The sequence below is a fragment of the Microcebus murinus genome, chromosome 6, assembly GCF_040939455.1.
Source record: "Microcebus murinus isolate Inina chromosome 6, M.murinus_Inina_mat1.0, whole genome shotgun sequence".
Classification (NCBI taxonomy): domain Eukaryota; kingdom Metazoa; phylum Chordata; class Mammalia; order Primates; family Cheirogaleidae; genus Microcebus; species Microcebus murinus.
Window position 1 is genome coordinate 47538323 of NC_134109.1, and position 26462 is coordinate 47564784.

Below are 26462 nucleotides of genomic sequence, written 5' to 3' on the forward strand. Positions count from 1 at the left end.
CCTGCCTCGGCCTCCCAGAGTGCTAAGATTACAGGTGTGAGCCACTGTGCCCAGCCTGAACACAATTTTAATTTAGACTTCTCTCCAAAATTATTTGGTAAGTTTTCTGGAATTAAAGAAACAAAAAGCCTTGTATTTAATGTTTTTTTAGAAAGGTTAACATGATTTAAGGATTTCAAGGTTCTATCAGCATTTCCAATTGAGAGGATAGTACTTTCCTATAGAAAGAGCATACAGTGATGGCATTTATTCTAAGAAATGGATATGCTAGGTGAGAACCACAAGGCTGAAGGATATCTGGAAGGTCATTCCAGGCTATTTAAGTAGCTTAAGAGGATCACATCAATGGATCACACCAAAGGATCACACTATTTTTTTCTAAGTAGGAAGTAAATGTGGATTTCATCAAAAAACTAAAGTTTGATTATCAGTGAATAGACTATAGTATTGTGATCATAAAAACACTTTGTTGTGGTTTAGTGGTATAAATGAGCATATACCACATTTCCTATTTCTGAGGGAGGAGGTTTGTGTTGTTTGGTATAGTATTTGGGGTGCAGTTGCAGAGAATAGAATCCCTTCTAGCTAGTTACAAAAGAATAAATTTATCCTAAGGCATATAAAATCATTGGAAGACTAATGTAGTAGCCTCTAGGTTGAGTTTTCAGGAACAAGTTCCAAAGCCACACCACAGAACCAAGCCGCCAAGAGAGCAGTTTCAGAACAACTATGTTCCACAAACAGGGAACTGCCTCACAATGAGTCTAGCCATTGCTGCTGCTGCACAAAAATAATGACTGAATGATGGTTGCCAGCAGAAATATCAGAATTGCAGTTTCTAACTTACTTCTACCTTCTAATCTCAATCCTGTGCATCTGATAGGCCCAACCTAAATCATATTCAGAATCCTGGCTGCAAGGGAATCTAGGCAATATGGCTTTTAGCTTTCCAATCTCTGGGTTAGTAGGAGGGTAGAATGTATGTTGCCTGCTATATACTATATCCATCACATCTAGTAATTAGGCACAAATAGTAAACACCTTAGGCAAATGACTATAAGTGTTAACAGTTTGGGGCAAACAGGTCAGTATCTATCTTATTTCCTTTCTCCTTACCAAGTTCCCTATTCTGTGATCAGGATCAATACACACAGATAATTGCCAACAAACACCCCTGGCTGGGAGCTGTCCTGAACAGATTATGAATACATTCGTTGTTTTTATTTATTTTTTATTTTAGCTACATTTGTTGTTGATAGATCAACTTTGTAACTGTCAGAACATGGAAGGATTTTATTGCTATCCCATAAATAACAAGAATTTGAATGATGTCTTTTCCTTTCACCTTTATTATAAGAGTTGGTGTCTGGAACAGCTAATTCCTCACAAAAAATGATTTTTCATCAGGTAGTGGTGGCAGTATCTCGATGACCTCAGTGTCATCTTCATACCCCAGAGCACCAGGAAAATATCTGCTCAATAGCAGATTGTATATAGCATATAAACACACAGTGCTTTTTGTTTTGTTTTGTTTTAGTGGGGACACAATAAATCAATCTCTTAGAATTTCATACAAAATTATAGTTTCTCTTGGGATGACATTTTTGGTATGCTGTCTCTTGCCAGGGGTTGGGCTTCTGGTCATGAGCCACCCATAAAAGGATGTCTGAGTGCCTGCTCCAACTTCTTTCAGGCAGGTGGACCGTAAGAGGACCAGAGCTAGCTGTGGCATTGCTTTGGTTTGCTACTGATTGGCAGCACTTGTAGCTTTAAATAAATTGAGGAAGTATGAGAGAGTAAATGGGAGAAATGTTGAGTAAGTCCTTCTTGAAAATGTTTTTCAGTGGGAGAATATTAGTGGTAAAATTTTAACTGCCTTTTAAAACTTAAAATGTGCTTGAGTTATTAAAATTATCTCCCAAAAGCCTTTCTAAATTCAAAAGCAACAAGCAAAATTACTATCAAATTATTATGATAATTAGCATGTTAATTTCAGTTCAAATTTATGATTGAGCTTTTTGTTACTTAGGCCCTCCTTCTTATAGTATCAGTGTGTTTAATATTTTCATTTTTTAGCACTGGAAGCAAATGTTTATAATCATGATGGAAATTTTTCCTTAAAAAATATCTTTTAGGCTGTGCACAGTGGCTTATGCCTGTAATCCTAGCTCTTTGGGAGGCCAAGATGGGAGGATCATTTGAAGCCAGGAGTTCAAGACCAGCCTGGGCAATATAGCAAGACCCCATTCTCTACAAAAAATAAAATGAGCCAGGTATGGTGGTATGCACCTGTAGTCTGAGCTACTGGGGAGGCTGAGCCAGGAAGATCCGTTAAGTCCAGGAGTTTGAGGTTGCAGTGAGTTATGATTGTGCCACTGCACCACTCTAGCCTGGGCGACAGAGTGAGATCCTGTCTCAGAACAAATAAACAAACAACAAAATATGGTGCCACTTTTAATTTAATCAATGTTTTAAATAAGTACCCTATTCATATGACTGAAAATTCAAGTCACAAAAAGTTACATGGTGAAAAGTCTCCCTCTCTTATCTAGCCACCTAGTTTTTGATCTTTGTAGCAACAAAAATCTCTGTAGCTTTGCAGAGAAATTGTATTTATTTAACAAAATACTTATGTAATAAAATACTGTATATTTACATAATAAAATATTGGCTTTTTTATATGCAAGTGGTACCACACTCTACTATATTATATATCCTACTCTTTTCAATTTGCATTATATATTAGAGGACATTGACAAAGGCCTGGTTATTCTTAAATAACTTAATAAGTTCTATATGGATTTACTATTTTTTTTATTGAACCAGTCCCCAATTCCAACTGATGATTATTTAAATTGTTTATTTCTAGAGGGTTTTTGAGTTTGTTTTTGCTATAGCAAACAACACTGCAAGGAATAACCTTGTCTCTAAGTAATTCTACAGATGAGCAAGTATACCTACAGGAAATATTCCTAGAATTTTCTAGGTCAAATGGTATGTACCTTTGAAACTGGTATAGATATCATCAAGTTGCCCATGACAAAAGTTGAAACAATGTATACTCCCATCAATAATATATTCGAATGCCTGTTTCCTCATATCTTCACCATCATAGTATGTGATCAAACTTTTTGGTCTATGCTATTAATATTTTAATACGTGAAAAATGATAACTCAGTATAACTTAAATTTACATTTTTAAAAATGAGTGAAGTTGAGCATCTTTAATATGTTTAAGAGATGTTTTTTCCTGTGAACTCCCTTTTTTTCTTTTTTAGTTTTAGTCTTATTAATTTGTAGGAGTTTTTTTATATGTTAGGGAAAGTAATTAAAAAATGAGTTGCAGATATATTTTCATTTACCTTTAGATAAATATTGTCATTTACCTTTAGGCTTATCTGGAGGTGATGTTTTTTGCCACACGTTTTTAAAAATCAAATTTATCAATCTTCTAGATTTTGTGTAATAGTGAAAAGATCTTTTGCACTCTCAGGTTATAAGCAAATTATTTTCTCATTTTATTTTTTACATTTAAATCTTTGACATATCTGGAGTTTATCTGAGTGTAGAGTGCAGGATATGGATCTAACATTTTTTCTAGATGGCCCATTTGTCTGGTTGGGAAACTTTTCACTGCTGTCATTCTTGGATTATTTTCCACATGCACGTGTATCAAATTTCTGTTTGCCTAGTCCAGAGATCACAACTCAGATGCCTGTAGAGACGAGGCAGGTTACATAAAAGGGTGAAGAGTGCCAGGTGGAGAGTATAGCCAACTGGAAATGGGACAGCATACTTTTCTAAACAGGGCAGCCACTACCCAGCATCTGCTGATTACTCCCTTGCACGAATGCAGTAGGGCCCAGTGTTGCCAGATCTTTGTCAAGTGAAGCAGGAAATACAGATTTTTATATGAAACCTCTTGATTTTAAAATGTTAACAATTTAAAAATTTTAATACAGCCTTAGCTAAACAAAATGTGTCGTCAGGCCAGATTTGGCCCAGAAAAGCCTTCCAATATCCTTAGCCAAGAATGAAACTTCTCACTAACAACTGTACTCTCCTATGAGAAAATACAGTCACAGCCTAGTAGTTTGACATTCTAGTAGTTTATAGCTTGGGCCTGGAATAGGAGAGAAAAAAAGACCCTCTATATAAGCCAAAGTCTTTGCCCTCACAGACTGAAAGATTAATTGGAGAAATACAAGGGTTTTGACTGTCCTACCTTTTATACCAAGTACATGGGAATGGATGTGGCCATTTATTAGAGGACATTTTTGACTTAGTGGATACTTGGATTAGAAAAATAATCTCTTAAGTTTTCCAACTTTGCCTTACTAATTTTGCCAAAATGACAAAATGGTGCGTGATTTGGGGAGAATAATTGCTTAGCTACTGATCCTGGAACTGAATTGTAGCACCGAGTTATTTTTTGCACTCTGTTCTTCCTTTCCCTTACTCACTGCTGGTGGCTGAGAACAGGGAGTAAATGACTGTCTTCTTGACCACCTGTTAAATGTGTGCTCAGCATCCTTAGAGGGATGAAATTTGTGGTAATGATATAGTTTCCAAAGTCTATGCCTCTTCAATTCAGAAAAGCTTAAGGTCAGTAGATCTTTTCTGGGTTGCTAATGAGTGTAAGTGCATCCCAGGGGTGGATCCAGGTTTTGCAGTACCCGAAGCCTGCACAATTTGGAGACATGATAAAGAAAATATCTTTTGAAAGTCTTACAAAAACATTATGATTCTGTAAACACACGGGTTCGTGCAAGTCAAAGATCTTTGAGTTCAAGCTTGATCAACATCATTGTCTTCTGCCTCTTCTGGTCCTACCACCGTGTGCTTCCCATGCTTCCGTCCCCACACCACCACCCTGTAGAATAGTTACTATCTCCTATATAGTAACTACACGCTACATATAGTATACAGTTTGTATAAACATACAGTAGATATATAAACAAAGAAGCCAAGTAGAGCACAAATACGTTAATACTGTGTCCAGCCTGAATGCTCTTATTACCTGCAAATCCCTATACTGCCACGCACGAATGCAGTCCTAGGACTCAGGCGCGCCAAGAGTGGCACAAAGTCAGGATTGCCTTAGGAAGGTCAAGAGGAGGGAGCGTATGCATAAGTAGGAGAGGCTGTCTGGAATGGGCCCCCTGCAAAGTCCCCGGGAGAAGCGGACTACCCTCCCCCCGGCCCCTGGGCCCCGCACCCCAGCGCCTGGCCGGCGCCTCTGCCCGCTCCGCGGCGCGCATGCTCCGTGCAGGGCTTCTCCGGCGACTCGGGATAATGAGCGCTGGGCCGAGGGGGCGGGCCGAGCCGCCACTGCTGGGACACGGCGCTCGGCGGCGGCCCCGGGGCGCTCTGCGCGGCTGCTGAAGGGGCGGCGGTGGTGGCCCGCACCGTGCGCGCCAGAGTGGGGCTGGCTCTCCCGACGCGCACGCCCGGTCGGCCCCCAGGGCACTCTGGAGGTGACTCGGCCGGGCCGGGCCGGGCGGCGGTGTCGGCCGGGAGGGCGGGGATGAGGCGATGAGGAGACGAGCAGCCGCCGCCGCTCACCGCCCGCCGCGGCCGTAGCGGGAGTCGGGCGGGGGCCAGGCCGGCGGTACCCCCGCCGGGCTGCGAACCCAGACAAAGGAGGAGGAGCCGCCCGAGCAGCGGGCCAGCGCCGCGGGGAAAGGAGGTCGCCCGGGCTCGCGGGCCGCCGCGCTACCTCTGCCGGCGCTGCGCGGGGCGAGGGCCGCCCGGCCGAGGAAGCCGCCTCTGGGGCCCCCGCCTGCCCGCCGGCGCCGCCTCCGAGCCGCCTCGGCCGTAGCCTCGGCCCGGGCGGGAGGCGGCGGCCGGCGGCGAGGCGAGGCGAGGCGAGGCGAGGCGGCCCGCGCCCTGCCTGTCAGGCCAGCGGCCCCGCTCGGCCCGTGGGCCGCCCCCGATGCGGAGGCGCTGCCGCTGGGGCCATGCAGCAGGCGCCGCAGCCTTACGAGTTCTTCAGCGAAGAGAACAGTCCGAAATGGCGGGGACTGCTCGTCTCGGCCCTGCGGAAGGTCAGTGCCGGGGCCGGGCGGCCGCGGGGCCGAGGGAGGTGCCGGGGCGTCGTCGCGAGCGGGCGGGGTGCCCGGCCCGCGGCCCCCCGAGGTTCTAACGGGGAGCAGCTCGTCCTCCCGGTATGGAGTCCCCAGGGCCGAACTGTTGCTGTTTGGCTGGCTACGGGGGTGCTCATAATTGCCTGTTGCATCCAGAAGGACGTTTTCTCAAGTTTTTTTTTTTTTTTCCTGGTCCCGGAAGGAAGGTTTTGTTATGATCATAAAACTGGATTTCATGTTGCAGTCATTTCGTCAGGCAACTTCCGCCGTTGACCAATTTGTTGTCCTCAGGCTGGATTCGGGCAGGAGAAAGTCCCTCTGGTATTTAGACAGTTTCTAAAACAAAAGCACATTTTCAGGCCGGGCAATTACTTTTAATTAAGTTCTTTGGGAGTGTTCCCCCTGGGCAATTTGCTTGTCAAGGGTGTCCACTCACTTATGAGGCAATGGTTTTTTTGTAACATGGATGTTTCGCATGTGTGAAATGTCAATGACTCATAATATTCGTATTCATTTTACAGTTCTTGAGGTAAATTTAAAGCGTCTTTCCACTTCCTGCAAAAAGATATCTTACCTATTTACAAGAGATTTACCTTATAAAATTTGGTCAGTTTCTTCACTGGGTGTGATTTAGAACTTGGAATCATTTTAAGGAACAAAAAAGGTGCAGGTTATACAAATCAATTTTTCGAGTTTGGGTGCATTGGTAAGGTGCATCTTTCCTGTAGATGGTGTCAGTCTTCCTCTGTGTAATTTAAGTGATAACTATACTATCATTTTTATAATAAATCCTTTTACAAGGTCAGGACAAATTTAAAAACTGTACATGGGTGCAAGATTAGCTATCTGCCTGTTGAGTAGGGGCTCTCTTTACCATTGATGCAAACTTAGTCCCTTCTGCCTTTTGTGCAGAGTAACCAAGAATAAATTTTAAAGTAATAAAGGGAAAAATTAATTTAAAAGACTGTACTTAAAAAATAAATCTTCATACATTAAATTTCTATAAATGAAAGGAAGTAGTGTATTTTATAGGTAAAAACATTTTCTTCATGCGCTGAGAGTTTCAGATTTCCATTATTTTCATTATTCTTGTAAGGAGGTTTTTCTTTCCTTGGGGCAAATATTAAGTCATGTCTTTTTAAAGAACTTTGTGGAGGTGACTAGAGGCAGGTTAAACAGTTATCATTTCACTGGTGTACCAGGTGCTAAAGGATTAAATTAAATTGACCTTCCTTCCATGTGCAGCCCAATTCTGGGAAAGCAATGAAAAGTGTGCTGAGTAGTGATAATGAACCCTGGTCTGAATTAAAAGTAAAGGGGGAAATGTTTACATAGTAATTAGCTCTTTGACCACACAGTAGTGTGAGTGCAGTTATCAGGTAGGTCTATATTGTTGGCAATGTGATACAGGTATATATCCATTAGAATTGTCTGGTAGCAAATAGTATTTGAGTATATGTTGCATAATTTATTCAGTAGGTAGCTTTGACTCTAATAATCCTTCACGAACAGATACAAATTTACTTTTTCAGGTTAGGCCAGAAATAAAGCCAGGATTATTTTCCAGTCCTAATTCATTGCTTTGGTGCTATTACTTTGCATTTGTATGTTGTGCTTGTTTTCCTAGTACTCAAGTGCCTTGTAGACATTATGTTATCGTGTTCCACAATTCTGGCATAGGCTTTGTGTATGAAATAAATACATCTAAGAAAATTTGGTCTTTTGAGGTGAATTTAAAAAAGCAATTTCTATTAATTCATTAACTTACTGTTGTAGAATTGGGATACATTCCCACAGAAAATGTGTTTTATATTTTTGGAAAATTTTTAGTGAAAGTAATTTGGATTATGTCCAGTTTTGTGGTATTTGGGACATTGCAACTTTTAGGCTTGTAGTGTCTGCTAAGATTTGTAACTCTTAAGGATTTAGAGGTCCACTCTTTCTTTGCAGGAAGTTTTAAATTCTGATATTTATCTGCCACCCATATCTTTGTGCAATCAGAATTTCTGCCATTTTGGGGGAGGGTCTGTCTTTACATTCAGAGCATCTAGAACTTGGCTTCACCTCTCCAGCTGACCAGATAGTTACAAAAGACTACTAGGTTTGACTGTAATATTTCTTTCCTTCAGTTGGTGTTTCCATTGGACATGTGTACTCTACCTTCCTTTAGTCACTTAATGTTTATTAAATACATTTTAGGTACTTGTCACTGTGCAGGGCACTAAGAATACAAAGACAAATTTTAAAAAGTCAAGGCCCTGTTGTAAAGGCATTTACCATTTAGACTGAAAATTCTAAATTTTGAGGTTTTGGTTTCTGTAAATCAGATATTTCTGAATTCAGAGCTGTAAGGAATATTTTTGTGTGTCTGTGAAAGGAGCAATGTAGTTTAATCAGTTCTGTCAGGTTAGTCAACTTGAGCATCTTGGTGGAACTTCCAAAATTTTGTTAAAATATAATTTTTGGAAGGTAAAATTATGACTTTCATGCATATGTAAATGAATTTGTATCAGTGATTTTGATTTAATTCATTACTTAATGGAGGAACTGGTACAATGTTAAAGCCACTTCATTTGAAAATTTGAGGAGGTAAGTACAGGCAATTTAGTAAGGGAATATTAAGATTGCTGGGTTAGATACAGAATTAACTAGTATCCTAAAAAAAAAAAAGGATAAGTTTTTCCACTGGATAAAAATTATTTTCATCTCTACCAGCCAAAAATCTGTAAGTTAATCTTATAGGTTTGTAAAATAGCCCAGTCAATAGAAAGTAACCGAAGGTTCAAGGATGGCACTGCACTGAAAAGTACTTACTATTCTCTTTTATTTTTCAAGTTTTGGTTAATTTTTATGAAAACTGAATGTATATGTGTATATATATTTGCCAGAATCACTCTTGTCAACATTGAAAATGCAAAGGATTTTTAAAAAACCGTTTCATTGGCCGGGCGCGGTGGCTCACGCCTGTAATCCTAGCACTCTGGGAGGCCGAGGCGGGCGGATTGCTCGAGGTTGGGAGTTCGAAACCATCCTGAGCGAGACCCCGTCTCTACTAAAAATAGAAAGAAATTAATTGACCAACTAAAAATATATATACAAAAAATTAGCCGGGCATGGTGGCACATGCCTGTAGTCCCAGCTACTCGGGAGGCTGAGGCAGGAGGATCGCTTGAGTCCAGGAGTTTGAGGTTGCTGTGAGCTAGGCTGATGCCACGGCACTCACTCTAGCCTGGGCAACAAAAGTGAGACTCTGTCTCAAAAAAAAAAAAATTAAAAAAAAAAAAAAAAAAACCGTTTCATTGCATTATGTAGAAGCATAAAGATTGAAAACTAGATTTATGGAAAAATAATTTCAGAAATAGAAATGTGGTCTTTAACTTGTTTGTTCTTTAACTTTTAAAATATCAGTACAACCTCACCCAGGGTATTTAAAACACAGAGAGCTACAAAACAGAGAGAAATAACATTACTAATGGACAATAATACAGGGATTGTTACATTACTACTAAATTATGCATCTTCCTTAAAAGAGCCAGGAACATAAATGCCTTCACCACTACTCTCCAAGAACATTGAAGCTATCGTATTACTTGGGGGGGAAAAAGAGCATGGATATATTTGTAAGTGTAGTTTATTAGTTTCTGTCTTTGAAATGCCTTTGGTACTTTGTGCTTGTTATTTGATTGTGTGCTGAGATAAATCAGCATTCTTCATATGGGAAATATGCCTTAAAATGATTTATCAGGTTTTTTAGTCCCTGACCTTTTCTTTTCTTTTCTTTTTCCTTCCTTCCTTCCTTCCTTCCTTCCTTCCTTCCTTCCTTCCTTCCTTCCTTCCTTCCTTCCTTCCTTCCTTCCTTCCTTCCTTCCTTCCCTCCCTCCCTCCCTCCCTCCCTCCTTCCCTCCCTTCCCTCCCTTCCCTTCCTTCCCTTCCTTCCCTTCTTTCCCTCCCTTCCCTTCTTTCCTTTCTTTTTTTTTTTTTTTGTGAGATCGAGTCTCACTCTGCTGCACGGGCTAGAGTGTGGTGGTGTCAGCCTAGCTCACAGCAACCTCAAACTCCTGGACTCAAGTGATCCTCCTGCCTCGGCCTCCCGAATAGCTGGGACTACAGGCATTTGCCACCATGCCCGACTAATTTTTTTTCTCTCTATATTTTTGGTTGGCCAATGAATTTCTTTCTATTTTTAGTAGAGAGGGGGTCTCGCTCTTGCTCAGGCTGGCCTTGAACTCTTGAGCTCAAATGTTCCACCCGCCTCGGCCTCCCAGAGTGCTGGGATTACAGGCATCAGCCACCATGCCTGGCCCAGCCCCTGATATTTCTATTAAGATGTTTTATGCTGACTATTCAAAGAATTACTGTGTTACCACTTGTAGATGCCTTTTTGGTAAGGTGTTCTTCACCAGGCTAGCCATGGGAAAGTAAATGTCTGGTGTCTTGCCATCAGTAGTTACAAATGTCAGAGAGAGCTAGAAAGAATTGGTTGAATTACTTTGTTCCTGAGTCTAATGTGATTTAGGTTAAATATCCACCTCCCACCCCATGACAGTTTGCTCCTAGATATCTATCTAAAAGGCAAGAGGTGAGAGAGAATGTCTGGGTTAATTAATAAGTTGTCTATGGGAAGGGATAAAAGAAGGTGAGGGCTTTGATTCAGAAAAGCTTTTGTAAAATTTTAGTGTTTCTGCCTTTGTACCAGTGTTTATTGGAAATTCACTCTAGAAGAGTACCTGGGATCCACAAGAAAAGTATGGGATGATTTGAGAGAATGAAATTGGTGTCCCTAATATATAAGGGAGTCAAAGAAGTCTTCTTTAAGGAAGTAACATTTGTTCTGCCTTCTAGAGGATATATTCAAAGTATTACTGAGTGCCTCCCATGTGTTAGGTCATGTGCTATTCTTGATACTAAGGATGCATCAAGGCCCCTGCTGTCATAAAGCTTGCATTCTAAATGTCTGTGGCAGAGAGGCCTGGGAGAGACAGACAATAAAGAATTAAACAATTATCTGAAAGAGCAATAGGAATTAACAAAACAAAGAGAGAAAAAGGATTTGAGGCTGAGGGAAAGGTAGGAACATGACTTGTTTTAAAGAACCAAGAGAATGAGGAGATGAGGCCAGTGTGGCAGACTATTAGTACACTGAGTTTAGGTCTCTGGTGCCTGAGAATAGGTAGTTCTGTAGGGTTATCATTTATGTACAAAGTAACTAGATTAACTTGCTTGGAATATCTTTTTGAAAAGATTACTCCAAGTCAAAGCCAGAAACTAATTAGAGATCCTATGAGTTTTGTGACATGAGGCCTGTTCTGGATTTCCTAAAGCCACTGAATGTAACAACAGAACTTGAGAGAGTCATTTGGAATTATTCCAAACTAATAATGATCCAAACTGACCCAAGGGGTTCAGCCAGAACTGAATGAGCATTAGGAATGCATTTTAACTTGCTGCATTTGGCTCCCTGTCAGCCATGATTTAGTACCCTTCTTCTGTTTTTAGTTTAATTTTGGTATGGTATATTTGGAGCAATAATATTCCATTAAAGAGTTTTATGCTGACTATCCAAAGCATTACCTGTGTTACCACTTGACATATATCAAGTATATATTCTTTATATTAACTGTAGCCTCTCTTTCTAGGGAATAGGAGTTTGATTATATCCTCTATTAGCCTGAATATTGGAATCAGAAAGGAATTTTAATGTTAACTAATGGATTTAGCATTATCTCATGTAGTCACATTAACAATTAACAGCCTAAAGTTCTTTTCCTCTTTTGTGATAGTAAGTAGAAAGCTTTTTGAAATGTATAAGGTGTTATTCACTTCACATTTTAACACGTGGAAGTAAATCAGTGCAATAAAAATAACATCAATGATCTAGAGAAGAGTCACTAGTATTAGCTCTTCCAAGTAAAGTTTTCTGTACCCTAGTTTTTTTCTTCATTAAATCATTTTGCAAATTCAAACACTACCTCTTACTTACAAAGTACTTTGTAGTTCTTTCTTAATTGACCCATTAGCAGCATTTGACAGTTGATCTCTTTCTCTTTTTGGAATTCTGTTCATCATTTGGCCTCCAGAATACCAAAGTCTTCTCTTTTTTTTCTTTCTCCGGATACTCATTCTAGATCTTCTCCTTTTTTGATTCCTCCTCATCTTCCTGACCATATCATTCTGACATCCTCAGAGCTTAGTTTTTAGACTTCTGTTTCTATTTACACTTGCTCCCTTGGCGATCTCACCCAACCTCATTGCTTCATATATCATCTATATTTAATGATTTACAAATTTATATTTCTGGCTCAGATCTCTCTCCTAAACCTGGATATCCAACTTTTTTCTTGATCCTCCCACATAGTCATCTAAACCAATACTGAACTCCTCTTCCCCACAAAACTTGTTCCATTTATAGTCATTCTTTTTTTTTTTTTTTTTTTGAGACAGAGTCTCGCTTTGTTGTCCAGGCTAGAGTGAGTGCCGTGGCGTCAGCCTAGCTCACAGCAACCTCAAACTCCTGGGCTCGAGTGATCCTTCTGCCTCAGCCTCCCGGGTAGCTGGGACTACAGGCATGCGCCACCATGCCCGGCTAATTTTTTATATATATATCAGTTGGCCAATTAATTTCTTTCTATTTATAGTAGAGACGGGGTCTCGCTCTTGCTCAGGCTGGTTTCGAACTCCTGACCTTGAGCAATCCGCCCACCTCGGCCTCCCAAGAGCTAGGATTACAGGCGTGAGCCACAGCGCCCGGCCTATAGTCATTCTTGTATCAGTAAATGGCTACTTCATCTTTCTAGTTGCTCAAACTCAAAATCTTAAATTATTCTTGAATATTGCCTTTTTTTTTTTTTTTGACCACACATGTAACCTGTCAGCAAATCCTTTTAGCTCTACTTCAGACTACAACTATATTCAGTCATCATTTTAGACTTTTCTACTTACCACTTGGAATCAAGTCATCATCACCAATCTCCTGGAGTACTGAGAAAGCCTTTTAATTGGTCTCCTCTCTTCTATTCTTGCTCCATTCGGTTTTTTTCTCAGCATGATAGAGATAAGTGAGATCACATCATTCCTTTGTTGAAAACTTTCTCAGCACTCAGAATGGAAGTTCAAGTCCTCTCAGTGGTCTGCTAGGCCCTGTACATTCTGGTGGTGCTCCTTTCCCCCCTTTACTTCTCTGACCTCATTACTATTGTGCCTTGTTTGCTCTACTCCTGCCCCACACTGACTTTCTTGTTCCTATAACACATAGACATGTTTTAGTCTAAGGACTTTTGAACTTTTTATTTTTTTTATTTTTTATTTTTTTGAGACAGAGTCTCGCTTTGTTGTCCAGGCTAGAGTGAGTGCCGTGGCGTCAGCCTAGCTCACAGCAACCTCAAACTCCTGGGCTCAAGCGATCCTCCTGCCTCAGCCTCCCGAGTAGCTGGGACTACAGGCATGCGCCACCATGCCCGGCTAATTTTTTATATATATATCAGTTGGCCAATTAATTTCTTTCTATTTATAGTAGAGACGGGGTCTCGCTCTTGCTCAGGCTGGTTTTGAACTCCTGACCTTGAGCAATCCGCCCGCCTCGGCCTCCCAAGAGCTAGGATTACAGGCGTGAGCCACAGCGCCCGGCCTTTTGAACTTTTTATATCTTCTGCCTGAAATGCTATTTCCTCAGATAATCACATGGCTGGCCCTTTTGCTTCCTTCAGGTCTTTTTTATTTATTTTTTATTTTTTATTTTTTATTTTTTATTTTTTTTTGTGGCTGGGTTACAGTTCATTTTTTATTTTTTTTTGAGACAAGAGTCTCACTCTGTTGCCCAGGCTAGAGTGCCATGGCATCATCCTAGCTCACAGCAACCTCAAACTCCTGGGCTCAGGCAATCTTTCTGCCTCAGCCTCCTGAGTAGCTGGAATTACAGGCATGTGCCACCATGCCCGGCTAATTTTTTTTTTATATATATATTTTTAGTTGGCCGATTAATTTTCTTTCTGTTTTTAGTAGAGACAGGGCCTGGCTCTTGCTCAGGCTGCTTTGGAACTCCTGACGTTGAGCGATCTACCTGCCTAGGCCTCCCAGAGTGCTAGGATTACAGGCATGAGCCACCACGCCCAGCCCAATTATATTCTAATATAATATTTTTAGGTAAAAAAAGTCTTTGGCCAGGTGCAGTGGCTCCACCTATAATCCCAGCACTTTGGGAGCCTGAAGCGGGAGGATTACTTGAGGCCAGGAGTTTGAGACCATTCTGAGCAACATAGGGAGACTCTGCACAAAAAAAATTTTTTTTAAATTAGTGGGGTGAAGTGGAATGTGCCTGTAGTCCTAGTTACTTGGGAGGTAGAGAAGGAGGCTCATTTGAGCTCAGGAGTTAGAGTTTACAGTGAGCTATGATTGTATCATGCATTGCAACTTGGGCAACAGAAGAGACCCTGCCTCTAAAAAAAAAAAGTCTTGGCCAGGGGCAGTGGCTCATGCCTGTAATCCTAGCACTCTGGGAGGCCGAGTGGGAGGATTGCTTGAGCTCAGAAGTTGAGACCAGCCTGAGCAAAACTGAGACCCCCGTCTTACTATAAATAGAAAGAAATTAGTGAAACAACTAAAAATAGAAAAAAATTAGCCAGGAATGGTGGCATGTGCCTGTAGTCTCAGCTATTCAGGAGGCTGAGGCAGGAGGATCGCTTGAGCCTAGGAGTTTGAGGTTGCTATGAGCCAGGCTGACACCACGGCACTCTAGCCCAGGCAAGAGAGTGAGAGTCTGTCTCAAAAAAAGAAGTCTTTGATCCTTCCTTTGTATTAATACTTCTTTACAACAAAAAAGTCCAATATTGAATTTTTAAAGATATCTCCTATGAACATAAAGCTTTAAAACCTTCCTTTTGAATTGATTTTGAGTTGATAGGACATAATCAAATATAAATGTCATGAATTTTGAAAAATAATAACTATAAAGCTTTATTGAATATGTATTTCTCAGTAACATCTATGTAACTGTTTGCATTATTTTTAAATTAGTTCATGTTTCATGGGTGAATATTACTTAATGCCATGAGATAGTCTAGCTAAAGTGAATCAGAGTTCAGCATCAATTCTATTCCTGTTTTCCACTTTGTAGATGTAAGCCCTGAGAACCCTTGTTAGCATAAATAGAAGAAAAATGTAAAGCAAACCCAATTTTTAAGCTTCTTTCAAATTATATGCCAAATTATATAATAAATCTATCATCAGAAATGATTTTTAATGATCTGTCAACCAGCAACTCAGTTGGGTTCTTCAGTTTTGTTTAAGGTAAAAAATTGGAAGCCACCTGACCTGGAAAATAATTTATCTGGTCTTTAGAGTACTTTGTTTAATCCAATATACTGAAGAAAAATTTGATAATATTTATTATTATATATTTATTGATAAAATGTACTTTATCTTAACATATTCTTTAAATATATTTTTCATGAATTTTTGGAACTGCAGATCTAGCTCATTGGGTTAGCTTTTTGTTACTGGATAATAAGTTATCACGTATTGGCCTAATATAAAACCCATTTATTATCTCACAGTTTCTATAAGGTCAGAAGTCTAGGCACAGTGTAGCTGGACATTACTTAGGGTCTCACAAAGCTGAAGTCAAGGTTTTGACTGCGGCTGTGGTCTCATTTGAGGTTTGGGCTCTTCTTCCAAGCTCATGTGATCATTTGCAGAATTTATTTCCTTGCAGTTACAGGACTGAGCTCCGAGAGGCCACCTGCCATTTCTTGGGATGTGATGAAAGGCCACCTGCCATTTCTTGGGATGTGACGCTTACCATGTCAGTTTGCTTCTTCCAAGGTCAACAGGAATGCATCTGCTGCCCCTTATCTTATACTTCTAGACCAGTTTTTTTTTTGTTGTTGTTGAGATAAGAGTCTCATCTGTTACCTGAGCTAGAGTGCTGTGGTGTCAGCCTAACTCACAGCAACCTCAAACTCCTGGGCTCAGGCGATCCTCCTGCTTCAGCCTCCTGAGTAGCTGGGACTTCAGGCCTGTGCCACCATGCCTGGCTGATTATATATATATATATATATTTTTAAGTTGTCCAGGTAATTTATTTATATATATATATTTTTAGTAGAGATGGAGTCTTACTCTTGCCCAGGCTGATCTCAAACTCCAGAGTGCTAGGATTACAGGTGTGAGCCACTGCGCCTGGCCTGGACAAAAATGTTTTAAGTCAAATGAATGTTACTATGTGCCATATGCCAGCCATCTCATTTCTGAATTCAAATATTAATAGGAAGGTAGATAAGGTATGAAAGCATGCTTTGGATTTTTTCTTCTGAATGAAGGTGTTATAATGCCTTAAATATTTCTTAAAGATGCTCTCTTTTCTTTGTTTTCATGGGCCTATAGCCTCAGGAGGATGTATTTTTTGACAGTAGGCTAAGGGATGGAAGATGTAATATATTTAAATGAAAATATTCATAATTGTCTTTGTTTAGTGTCCTAGAATTTATTTATTTATTTTTTTGCACCCTAGAACAACATACCATAGTGAGTTTTAGGTTAAGTGAGAGATCTGCCTTTCTTCTATAAAGTGCAAGGAGGGCAGTTATGAAAGGAAAAGTGAGAAAGGAGAACTTGCTTTACCCCGTGTGTCCAAGCACCTTGTCAGGCAGCTTTTTAAGAAAGAGTACATAAGGTGCTCTAAATAGTATGCTGATGGACGTGGGTGTTTGGCCCAGGGATTTTTTTTTTTTTAGACAGAGTCTCCCTCTGTTGCCCGGGCTAGAGTGTTGTGGCATCAGCCTAGCTCACTGCAACCTCAAACTCCTGGGCTCAAGCCTCAGCATCCCGAGTAGCTGGGACTACAGGCATGCGCCACCATGTCCGGCTAATTTTTTCTATATATATGTTAGTTGGCTAATTAATTTCTTTCAATTTATAGTAGAGACGGGGTCTTACTCTTGCTCAGGCTGGTTTCAAACTCCTGACCTTGAGCAATCCACCTGCCTTGGCCTCCCAGAGTGCTAGGATTACAGGCCGGCCACTCTTATATATTTGTTTTATGGTAAGCTCTCACCTAATACTGTGTTTCCCCGAAAATAAGACCTACCCATAAAATAAGTCCTAGCAGGATTTCTAAGCATTTGTGCAATATAAGCCCTACCCTGAAAATAAGACCTAGTGATGGGCGTGGCTATGCAGCGTATCTGCACAACCCATGCATTTCGTTGCCGAGCGGTAAAGAAGATGAGCAGCCCTTCTCATCTGCCCCATGTTGACAGCTACTATCCCAGAGGTGACCAGAAAGGTGTGGACAGCCCCACCAACAAGGTTGGCTCCCCCTGTCAGGTACTGGCCATCCTATGTGTCCTGCAAGCTGAGGCTTTGAGGGGAAAATACCACATCCCCTGAAAATAAGCCCTAGGGTGTCTTCTTGAAGAAAAATAAATATAAGACCCTGTCTTATTTTCGGGGAAACACGATAGTAAGTTAAATAGAATGAGATTCCTGGCCTGTACTTATCTGCATTTTAAATAAACCTACATTGTGAAAACCTGTCAAGAAAGCACCTCATTAAGATCTCTGACTCTAAGTGAGAAGTGAATAGAGAAACAGAGTGGAAACTTCTTCATTTATAATGTTATATGAGATAACTGAGTCTCCAGGTACATATCCAGTGGAATAAAGACAAATTTTATGGAGTTTAAAATTTTCCCAGTCTCTGTATAATTGCAAGTGAGGCCAAGAAATTGGTTTGCCTCATGAATCTATTTAGCAAGTATTTACTTAGTGCTTTCTTTATGCAGGGGACCCTGCCTTTGATGACATGGTAGTAGGCTACCTGTGTGTCAGGAATATAGGGGTGTAGAAGTAGGGGGACAAAACCAAAAACAAATGGTTTCTGACCTTAATGAGTTTATAGTATTACAACTGTGGTTCCAATTCTTGATTATACACTCTGATCAGAAAAAAGTTACCTTAGAATATTATATTTTTAACAGCTTTATTGGGGATATAATTTACATACAATAAACTGCATATATTTAAAATGTACAATTTGATACAGTTTTATATACACACAGTGAAGCGATAAAAATAAAGATAGTTAACATATCCTTCAGCCCCATCAATTTCCTCTTGACTCTGTAATTCTCCCTCCCATTTCTTCCCACTCTCCATTCCAAGGTAATCACTGATCTGCTTTCCATCACTATAAATTGCATTTTCTAGTATTCTATACTAATGGAATCATGCAGTATATACTCTTTTGTTGTTTGACTTCTTTCACTCAGCATAATTATTTTAAGATTCATTTATGTTGTTGCATGTATCAATAGTCCATTCCTTTTCATTGCTCAGTAGTATTCCATTATGTGGCTATACTACAGTTTGTTCACTTGTTGATGTACGTTTGGGTTTTCAGATTTTGACTATTACATATAAAGCTGCTATGTACATTTGTGTACAACTGTTTGTATGGACATATATTTCCTTTTCTCTTGGGTAATTACCAAAGAGTGGTTGGATCATATAGTAGGTAGATGTTTCACTTTTTGAGAAATTATCATATGTTTTCCAAAGTAGTACCTTTTTACATACCCACCAGCAATATATGAGAGATCCAGTTCCTCTTGCCAACACTTGGTAATTTAGTTTTAACTGTTCTAATAGCAGTGTAATGGTATCTTGTGATTTTAGTTTGCATTTCCCTAGGAATTAGTGATGTTGAACATCTTTCATGTTCTTTGCCATCCACATATCTTCTTTGGTAAAGTGTTCAGGTCTTTGGCCTATTTTTGCAGAGTTGTTTGTTTTCTTATTGAGTTTTGAGAATTCTTTACATGTCTGGATATAAGTTCTTTGTCAAGTATATACTATAGAAAAATTGTCTTCCAGTCTGTAATGTGTTTTTTTCATTCTCTTAATATTATATTGTGAAGAGCAAAAGTTTTTAATTTTGTGAAGTCCAGTCTATCCATTTGATTTTTTTTAGGGACTGTGTCTTTAGTGTCATATGTAAGAAATCTTTGCCTTAGCCAGGGTTTCAAAATTTTTCTCTTATTTTTTTTCTAGAAGTTTTATAATTTAGGTTTTACATTTTGAGCTATGATCCATTTAAATTAATTTTTATATATGGTATGATAATTTTATATATGTATATTTCATTTTTTGCATATGGATATCTGCTTGTTCTACCACCATTTGTTGAAAAGGCTATCCTTTCTCCTTTGCTAAAGGTCTTTGTGCTTTTATAAAAAAAATCAGTTGTCCAGCAGGGCATGGTGGCTCACACCTGTAATCTCAGCACTTTGGGAGGCCGAGGCAGGAGGATCATTTGAGCCCAGGAGTTTGAGACCACCTTCGGGAACATAGCAAGACCTTTTCTCTACAAATAATAAACATATTAACTGAGTTTGATGGCATGAGCCTGTAGACTCAGCTACTCAGGAAACTGAGGCAAGAGAATCACTTGAGCCCAGAAGTTTGAGGTTACAGTGAGCTATGATCAGGTCACTACACTCTAGCCTGGGCTGCAGAGCGAGACCCTGCCTGGTAAAAAAAAAAAAAAAAGAAAAAACAATCATCCATATTTCTGGATTGTGTATTTTGTTCCATTGATGTATTTGCTTATCCTTTTTTTTTGGAGGCAGAATCTTGCTCTATTGCCCAGGCTAAAGTGTAGCAGCGTCATCATAGCTCACTGCGACCTCAAACTCCTGGGTTTAAGCAATCCTCATGGTTTAGCCTCCTGAGTAACGTGCACATTACCACGCCTGGCTAATTTTTGTAATTTTTTGTGTGTGTGTGTGGTAGAGATGGGGGTTTCAAATTGTTGCTCAGGCTGGTCTTGAACTCCTAGCTTCAAACTATCCTCCTGCCTCAGCTTCCCAAAGTACTAGGATTATAGGGATTAGCCACTGGGCCTGGCTTTTTGCTTATCCTTACATTAATACCACATTGTTTTCATTTACTGTAGCTTTATAAAAATCATTGAAGTCAGGTAGTGTTAGCTATTCAACTTTGTTCTTTTTTAGACTTGTTTTGGTTATTCTAGGATCTTTGTATTTCCATAAGAATTTTTAAATCAGCATATCAATTTCTATTAAAAAGCCTGCTGGAATTTTGATTGGGATTGTATTGAACCTGTAGATCACTTGAGAGGAATTGACATTTTAATGTTGAATCTTCCAACTCATAAATAAAGTTTATCTCTTCATTTATTTAAGGCTTTAATTTCTATCACCAGTATTTTGTAGTTTTAGTGTATATTTTTGGAATGAAATTTATTTTTCTTTTTAAATTAAATTTTAACTCATTCGTAATGAAAAAAGTTCCAGTATTCTTAATGGATGTTTGAGACATTTGCATCCTTGCAAAATTCTTGGCAATGGAATGAAGAATTTGGCATAAACATCAGTCAGACTTTGTAGCCAAAGGGATTTATTTCCACATTATACTTGAAACAAATATTAGTTGATTGAACAAATGCACTAGCATGATTGTGTACATGGAAAACCAAAAAATATAAATTAGGAAATAACATTTCTGTAACCTGTCAAATATAGTGTTTATTGGTAAAAAATAATTTAAAGTGCTTTTATGTGTGTCTGTACATGGATTTATAGTACTATAACTATTTACAGTGTATGTGTAAGGAAATGTCTTCTGGCAATTTGAAAATATGGTGTAACTAAAATACAGGTCTGACTTGTTAATCTACTATTAAAGACCGAAAATTATTTTAATTGCTCTTTTTCTGACTAGTGTTTCAGAAAAATATGATAGGTGAGTTCATTCTGATGTGGTAATTTTATGTTTACTGTCTCTTAAGGTGCTGAGATACTAAATACTGTGGAAGTGCAAAGTGTGGGTATCTTTCATTGTCATCTTGATGTACTGTTAGAGCATTTATGGGTGGAATTTTAATATTGTATATTTATTTTTATGACTGTTTTAATATTTGAAATTAACTTAAGAGGTTTGGCATAAGAAACTTTGATGCTTAGTGTTAAAGCTGTTTTGTAGGTTATTTACCAAAATCATAATCACAGGGAAAAAATCCATCCTAGTTAGATTTATCTTAATTCTCATGGCATTCATTCTTACTGAGTAGGGCCCTTGGGAGGCTTTTTATGGAAAGATGTTATAAGAAACAGCCTTATGCTGCAGTTGCAATATAAATAGATAGATAGATGAGGTCTTGCTATGTTGCCTAGGCTGGCCCCACACTCCTAGGCTCAAGCAAAGCTTCTGCCTCAGCCTCCTGAGTAGGTGAGACTTTAGGCACACCACCATGCCCAGCTAAATGTTTATTTTATATGAAAAAAAAGTCTTTTTTACTTCTGTTGATTCAGAGACAGGATCTCAGGTGCCATCATAGCTTACTGCGGCCTCCAGCTCCCGGGCTCAAGCAATCCCCCTGGCTCAGCCTTCCAAGTAGCTGGGACTATGAGCATGTACCACCACATTTGGCTGATTTAAACATTTTTTTTTAGAGACGAGGTCTCATTGTTTTGCCCAGGCTGGTCTTGAACTTCTGACCTAAAGTGATCCTCCTGCCTGGACCTCCCAAAATGCTAGGATTACAGGTATGAGCTGCTACTGCACTTCTATATTTCTGAGAAAGAAAAAGTGCTTATGTTGCTATTTTTTGTTTTTTCTGTTTTGGACATTATCTGTTGACTTCCTACCATGGAAGGTAAGGACTTAATATTCTTTAATATACTCCCCCCTCCCACAGGCATACCTTACCATACATACATGATTTCTGCCGCCCTCCCCCACCCTATAGTTATATCTTTATTTAGATTGGATTAATATTCAGAGTTTACATTATGACTAGAATGCTACTTACAGTTAAACCACTTTTGCTTTCCTAACTTTTCCTTTTACTACAGTTAATAATTATTCTTATTTTCTTATTTGTATAGTTTTCTATGTACTGTACTTATTATCAAACTCAAACTCTTCACCAGTTTTCTAAATATTGTCTCAGTATTTTTAGTCCGATCAGATACCCTGTCAATTTCATCTTCTTGAGAGTTTCTCCCAGACCCTTCTGACCTGCTCCAGTCTGGATTGGTGACTTTTAACCCTATCATATAGCTCCCATCCTATAATATACCTTCACTTTATCCTGGGCATTTTTTCCTTTCTTATGTATTGATCCCTTCATTTTCTAGATCTCATATTCTCTTTCTTGACTTATACCCTTGTTTTAGTGTAGCACAAACTACAAAAGCTTAATGAGAAAGGATATGTGGAGGATAACATTTTTGGCCTTGTTATATCTAAAAATGTCTCCATTTTATCATTTGATTTATAATTTGTTTGCATTTTGAATTCTAGTTTGGACATCATTGCCATTTAGCTTCTGTTGTTACTGTTGAAGTCTGGAGCTAATGTCTGCTTCTTGCATATATTGTGCTCCTCTTCCTACCTTCCCCATATCCCCAGTCTTATAGGATATCCTCCTTGTCTCCAGTGTTCTGACATTTTAATTTTGTTCATTGGGTTGGGTGCTGGAAGAACCCTTCAGACTTACTTGACTGATAATTTCCTCATTGATTTCCTGTTTGCTAGATGATTCTCTAACTTTTTAAAACCTTATTGATGATGAAGTGTAACACACAATCAGAAAATACATAAAAGATAAATATACAGTTTAAGGAACACTTGTGTAACCATTCCGAGATTAGAAGACAGCACTTTGTCAGTGCTTTTCTCGAAATAACCCTCCAAAAGGCAACAACTTTTATGGTAATCACTGACTTGATTTTCTTTATAGTTTTCTTATCTAAGCATATATCCCTAAACACCGTCGTTTAATTTTATCTGGTCTTGAACTTTGTGAATGGAATCCCATTGTATGTATTCTTTTTATGTGACTTCTTTCTGCCAATGGTATTTTGAAGATGCATCCACATTTTATGAAGCTGTTGTTACTACCGTAATTTTTTCTGGCTGTGTATATTCCACTGTATGAATATGTCACATTTTATCTATTCTACTCTAGATGAATATTTAAACTTTTTCTGATTTGGAGAGGATCACTAATAATGTTACTTATCAACCTTCTTGTGTATGTCTTTTGGCAAACGTGTACTCATTTCTATAGAGCAGTCTAATAGAAATATAATGTGAACCACATGTGTGATATAAAATTTTCTCATAGCCACATTTAAAAATTAAGAAAAGTAACCTTAACACTTGTACCCCCATAATATGCTGAAATTTTAAAAAGTAAGAAAAAAACAGGTGAAGTAAATTTTAATAATATATTTTATTTAACCCAATAAATCTAATCATTTCACCGTGTATTTAATGTAAAAAGTATTGAGATATTTGACATTTTTATACTAACTCTTTGAAATCTAGTGTGTAGTTTACACTTGCATCCCATTTCAATTCAGTGGAGCTACATTTCAGATATTTAGTAACTACTTGTGGCCAGTGTCTATTATATTGGACTGCATAGCTCTAAAGGGGATACATATATATGTATATGTATCTCCTGAATGTATGTATATCTTGTATTGGAATTGCTCAATCATAGGGTATGCATGTCTTGAACTTTAGTAGATAATGACAATGGTATTGGAAATGCTTGATTATTGCTCAGTCCAGTAGTATTGTGTGAGTGTTCCCATTTCTCTACATAACCATCAACATTTGATATTATTAGACTTTTTAGTTTTGCTGTCTGATGAGTGGGTAATAGTTTTCATTGTGGTTTAATTTGCATTTCCTTGATTACTAAAGAACTAGAACACTTTTTATTTTTTTTTTTATTTTTTATTTTTTTTTATATTGAGACAGAGTCTCGCTTTGTTGTCCAGGCTAGAGTGAGTGCCGTGGCGTCAGCCTAGCTCACAGCAACCTCAAACTCCTGGGCTTGAGTGATCCTTCTGCCTCAGCCTCCCGAGTAGCTGGGACTACAGGCATGTGCCACCATGCCCGGCTAATTTTTTATATATATATCAGTTGGCCAATTAATTTCTTTCTATTTATAGTAGAGACGGGGTCTCGCTCTTGCTCAGGCTGGTTTTGAACTCCTGACCTTGAGCAATCCGCCCGCCTCGGCCTCCCAAGAGCTAGGATTACAGGCGTGAGCCACAGCGCCCGGCCTAGAACACTTTTTAAATGTATATTGACTATTTAAATTTCTTTTTTTGTGAAGTGCTAGTTTAAATATTTTTTGCTCTTTTTTTTCTATTGAGATTTTTATCATTTTTTCTTACTCCATTTTTAGGAGCTCCTTATAAACTCTGAATATGAACCCTTTTTGTTGTATGTGTTACAGATATTTTCCCCAACTCTGTAACTTGCCTTTTTACTTTCTTAAAGGTGTCTTTTGATGAACCTAAGTTTTAAAGTATAATGTATAATCCTAGCACTTTGGGAAGCTGACGTGGGTGGTTTACTTGAGGCCAGGAGTTCAAGACCAGCCTGAGCAAGAGTGAGACCCCATCTCATAAAAAAAATTAAATTAAATCGAATTAAATTATAATGTAAAATTTATCAGTTCTTCCCTTTATGGATAGTAATTTTTGTGTCCTATTTAACAAATCCTTTCCTATCCTGAGGTCATAAGGATATTATCTTGCTTTATATTATCAGAACTTTATTAGGTCTATTTATTAGCTCTAAAATCCAGCTAGGATCAATTTTTGATAAAGCATGAAGTAGGGTTTGAGTTTGATTTTTCTACATATGAGTATTCAGTTATTCAGCACTATTCATCCATTTTCCCTGCCTCCCCGCAACTCCCCACCACTTCCCATACTCTGTTCCACTTTTGTTAACCAAGGGTCCACATGTATGCGGACTTGCTTCTAGATCCTCTTTTCTGTTCCATTGATCTGTTTCTTTATCCATATGCCAATATCACATTCTTTATTACTATAGCTTTGTAGTAAATCCCAATAACGTGACTGGCTGGGTACAGTGGCACGTGCCTGTAATTCTAGCACTTTGGGAGGCTGAGGCAGGAAGACTGCTTGAGGCCGGGAGTTGGAGACCAGCCTGAATTAACATAGTGAGACTGTCTCTACAAAAAATTCAAAAATTAGCTGGATGTGATGGTGTGCACATGTAGTCTCAGTTACTCGGAAAGGTCCCTTGAGCTCAGGAGTTTGAGGTTGCAGTGAGCGATGATGACACCACTGCACTCTAGCCAGGCAACAGAGTGAGACTCTGTCTCAAAAAAAAAAAGTGACTAATTTTCTTATCCTTTTGCATTTCCATATACATTTTGAAATTATCTTGTCACTGTCAGCAAAACAACCTGCTTGGTTCTGATTGTGGTTTTATAACTTCCTGGGTCAGTTTGGGGAGAATTGATATATTTATAATATTAGGTCTGATAATTCATGAATATGGCATTATTTTTTATTTATTTACATCTTTAATTTTTGTCAGATTCTAGTTTTCTCCCTAGGGATTGTGTACTTTTGTAAAATTTCGCTCCTGGTGCATGGTATTTTCTATTTTATTGTAAATGCTATTTAAAAATTTTATTTGCTAGCTTTGTTGCTGGTGCATAGAAATAAAAGTTTGTTTTTTTATGAATTGAAATAATTTATCCATATAATATTTTTATATTGCATGGATATATTGGTTTGAATTCTCCAGAGAATTAGAAACAACAGTACAGTATTACAACTATTTACATTGTATTAGGTATTATAAGTAATCTAGCTATGATTTAAAGCATATGTGAGGATGTGTGTAGGATATGTGAATACTACACCATTTTATATTAGAGACTTGAACATCCATGAGTTTGAGTATCTACAGGGGTCCTGGAACCAATCTTGCAGGGATATTGAGTGATGACACTATTTCGAACTGGATGATTACAAAGATATTCCATATCAAAATCTGTGGGTTTTTAGTAATTCTTAGAGAAAACATACATATTAGAAAATAAAGGTTGGAAAATAATGAGTTAAGTATCCATCCCAAGACATTAGTAAAAGAACATAAAAAGCAGAAGAAATAATGAAGATGAAGCAGAAATAAATATAAAACAAACATAAAATAGAGAGAGGATCAACAAAGCTAGGAGTTCCTGAAAAGATTAATAAAACTGATAAACCTCTGAGATACTGATCAGGAAAAGGAGTGAACACACAAATAGCTAATATTAGGAATGAAAGAAAGAAGGTACTTCACTATAAACCCTATAAACTTACAAAATATAAGACACTATAGTGCACATTTTATGCTAAATATTTTTTTTAACCCTGATTTCATTCTGGTGTGGATCCCTTAGAAAATGGTAAAGCCCCAAATCTTAGGCCACTCATTGTTTAACAATGATTGATTTCATGGTGGGCATGTGATCCGGATATGAAGGAAAATGTTATGCTAAATTTTGAAAATTTAGATGAAATGGTCGAC

At 38.6% G+C, this 26462-nt stretch overlaps 1 protein-coding gene across 1 annotated transcript in view; it reads left to right on the plus strand.

Moving 5' to 3' along the window:
- Nucleotides 1-5303: 5303 nt before the first annotated feature.
- Nucleotides 5304-26462, plus strand: part of SOS2 (SOS Ras/Rho guanine nucleotide exchange factor 2) — an 87184-nt gene continuing 66025 nt past the window's right edge. The window contains exon 1 of the mRNA XM_012757969.3: nucleotides 5304-6047. Coding sequence (XP_012613423.1) covers nucleotides 5961-6047 — 87 coding nt within the window. The 5' untranslated portion in view covers nucleotides 5304-5960. The remainder of the gene's footprint in view (nucleotides 6048-26462) is intronic.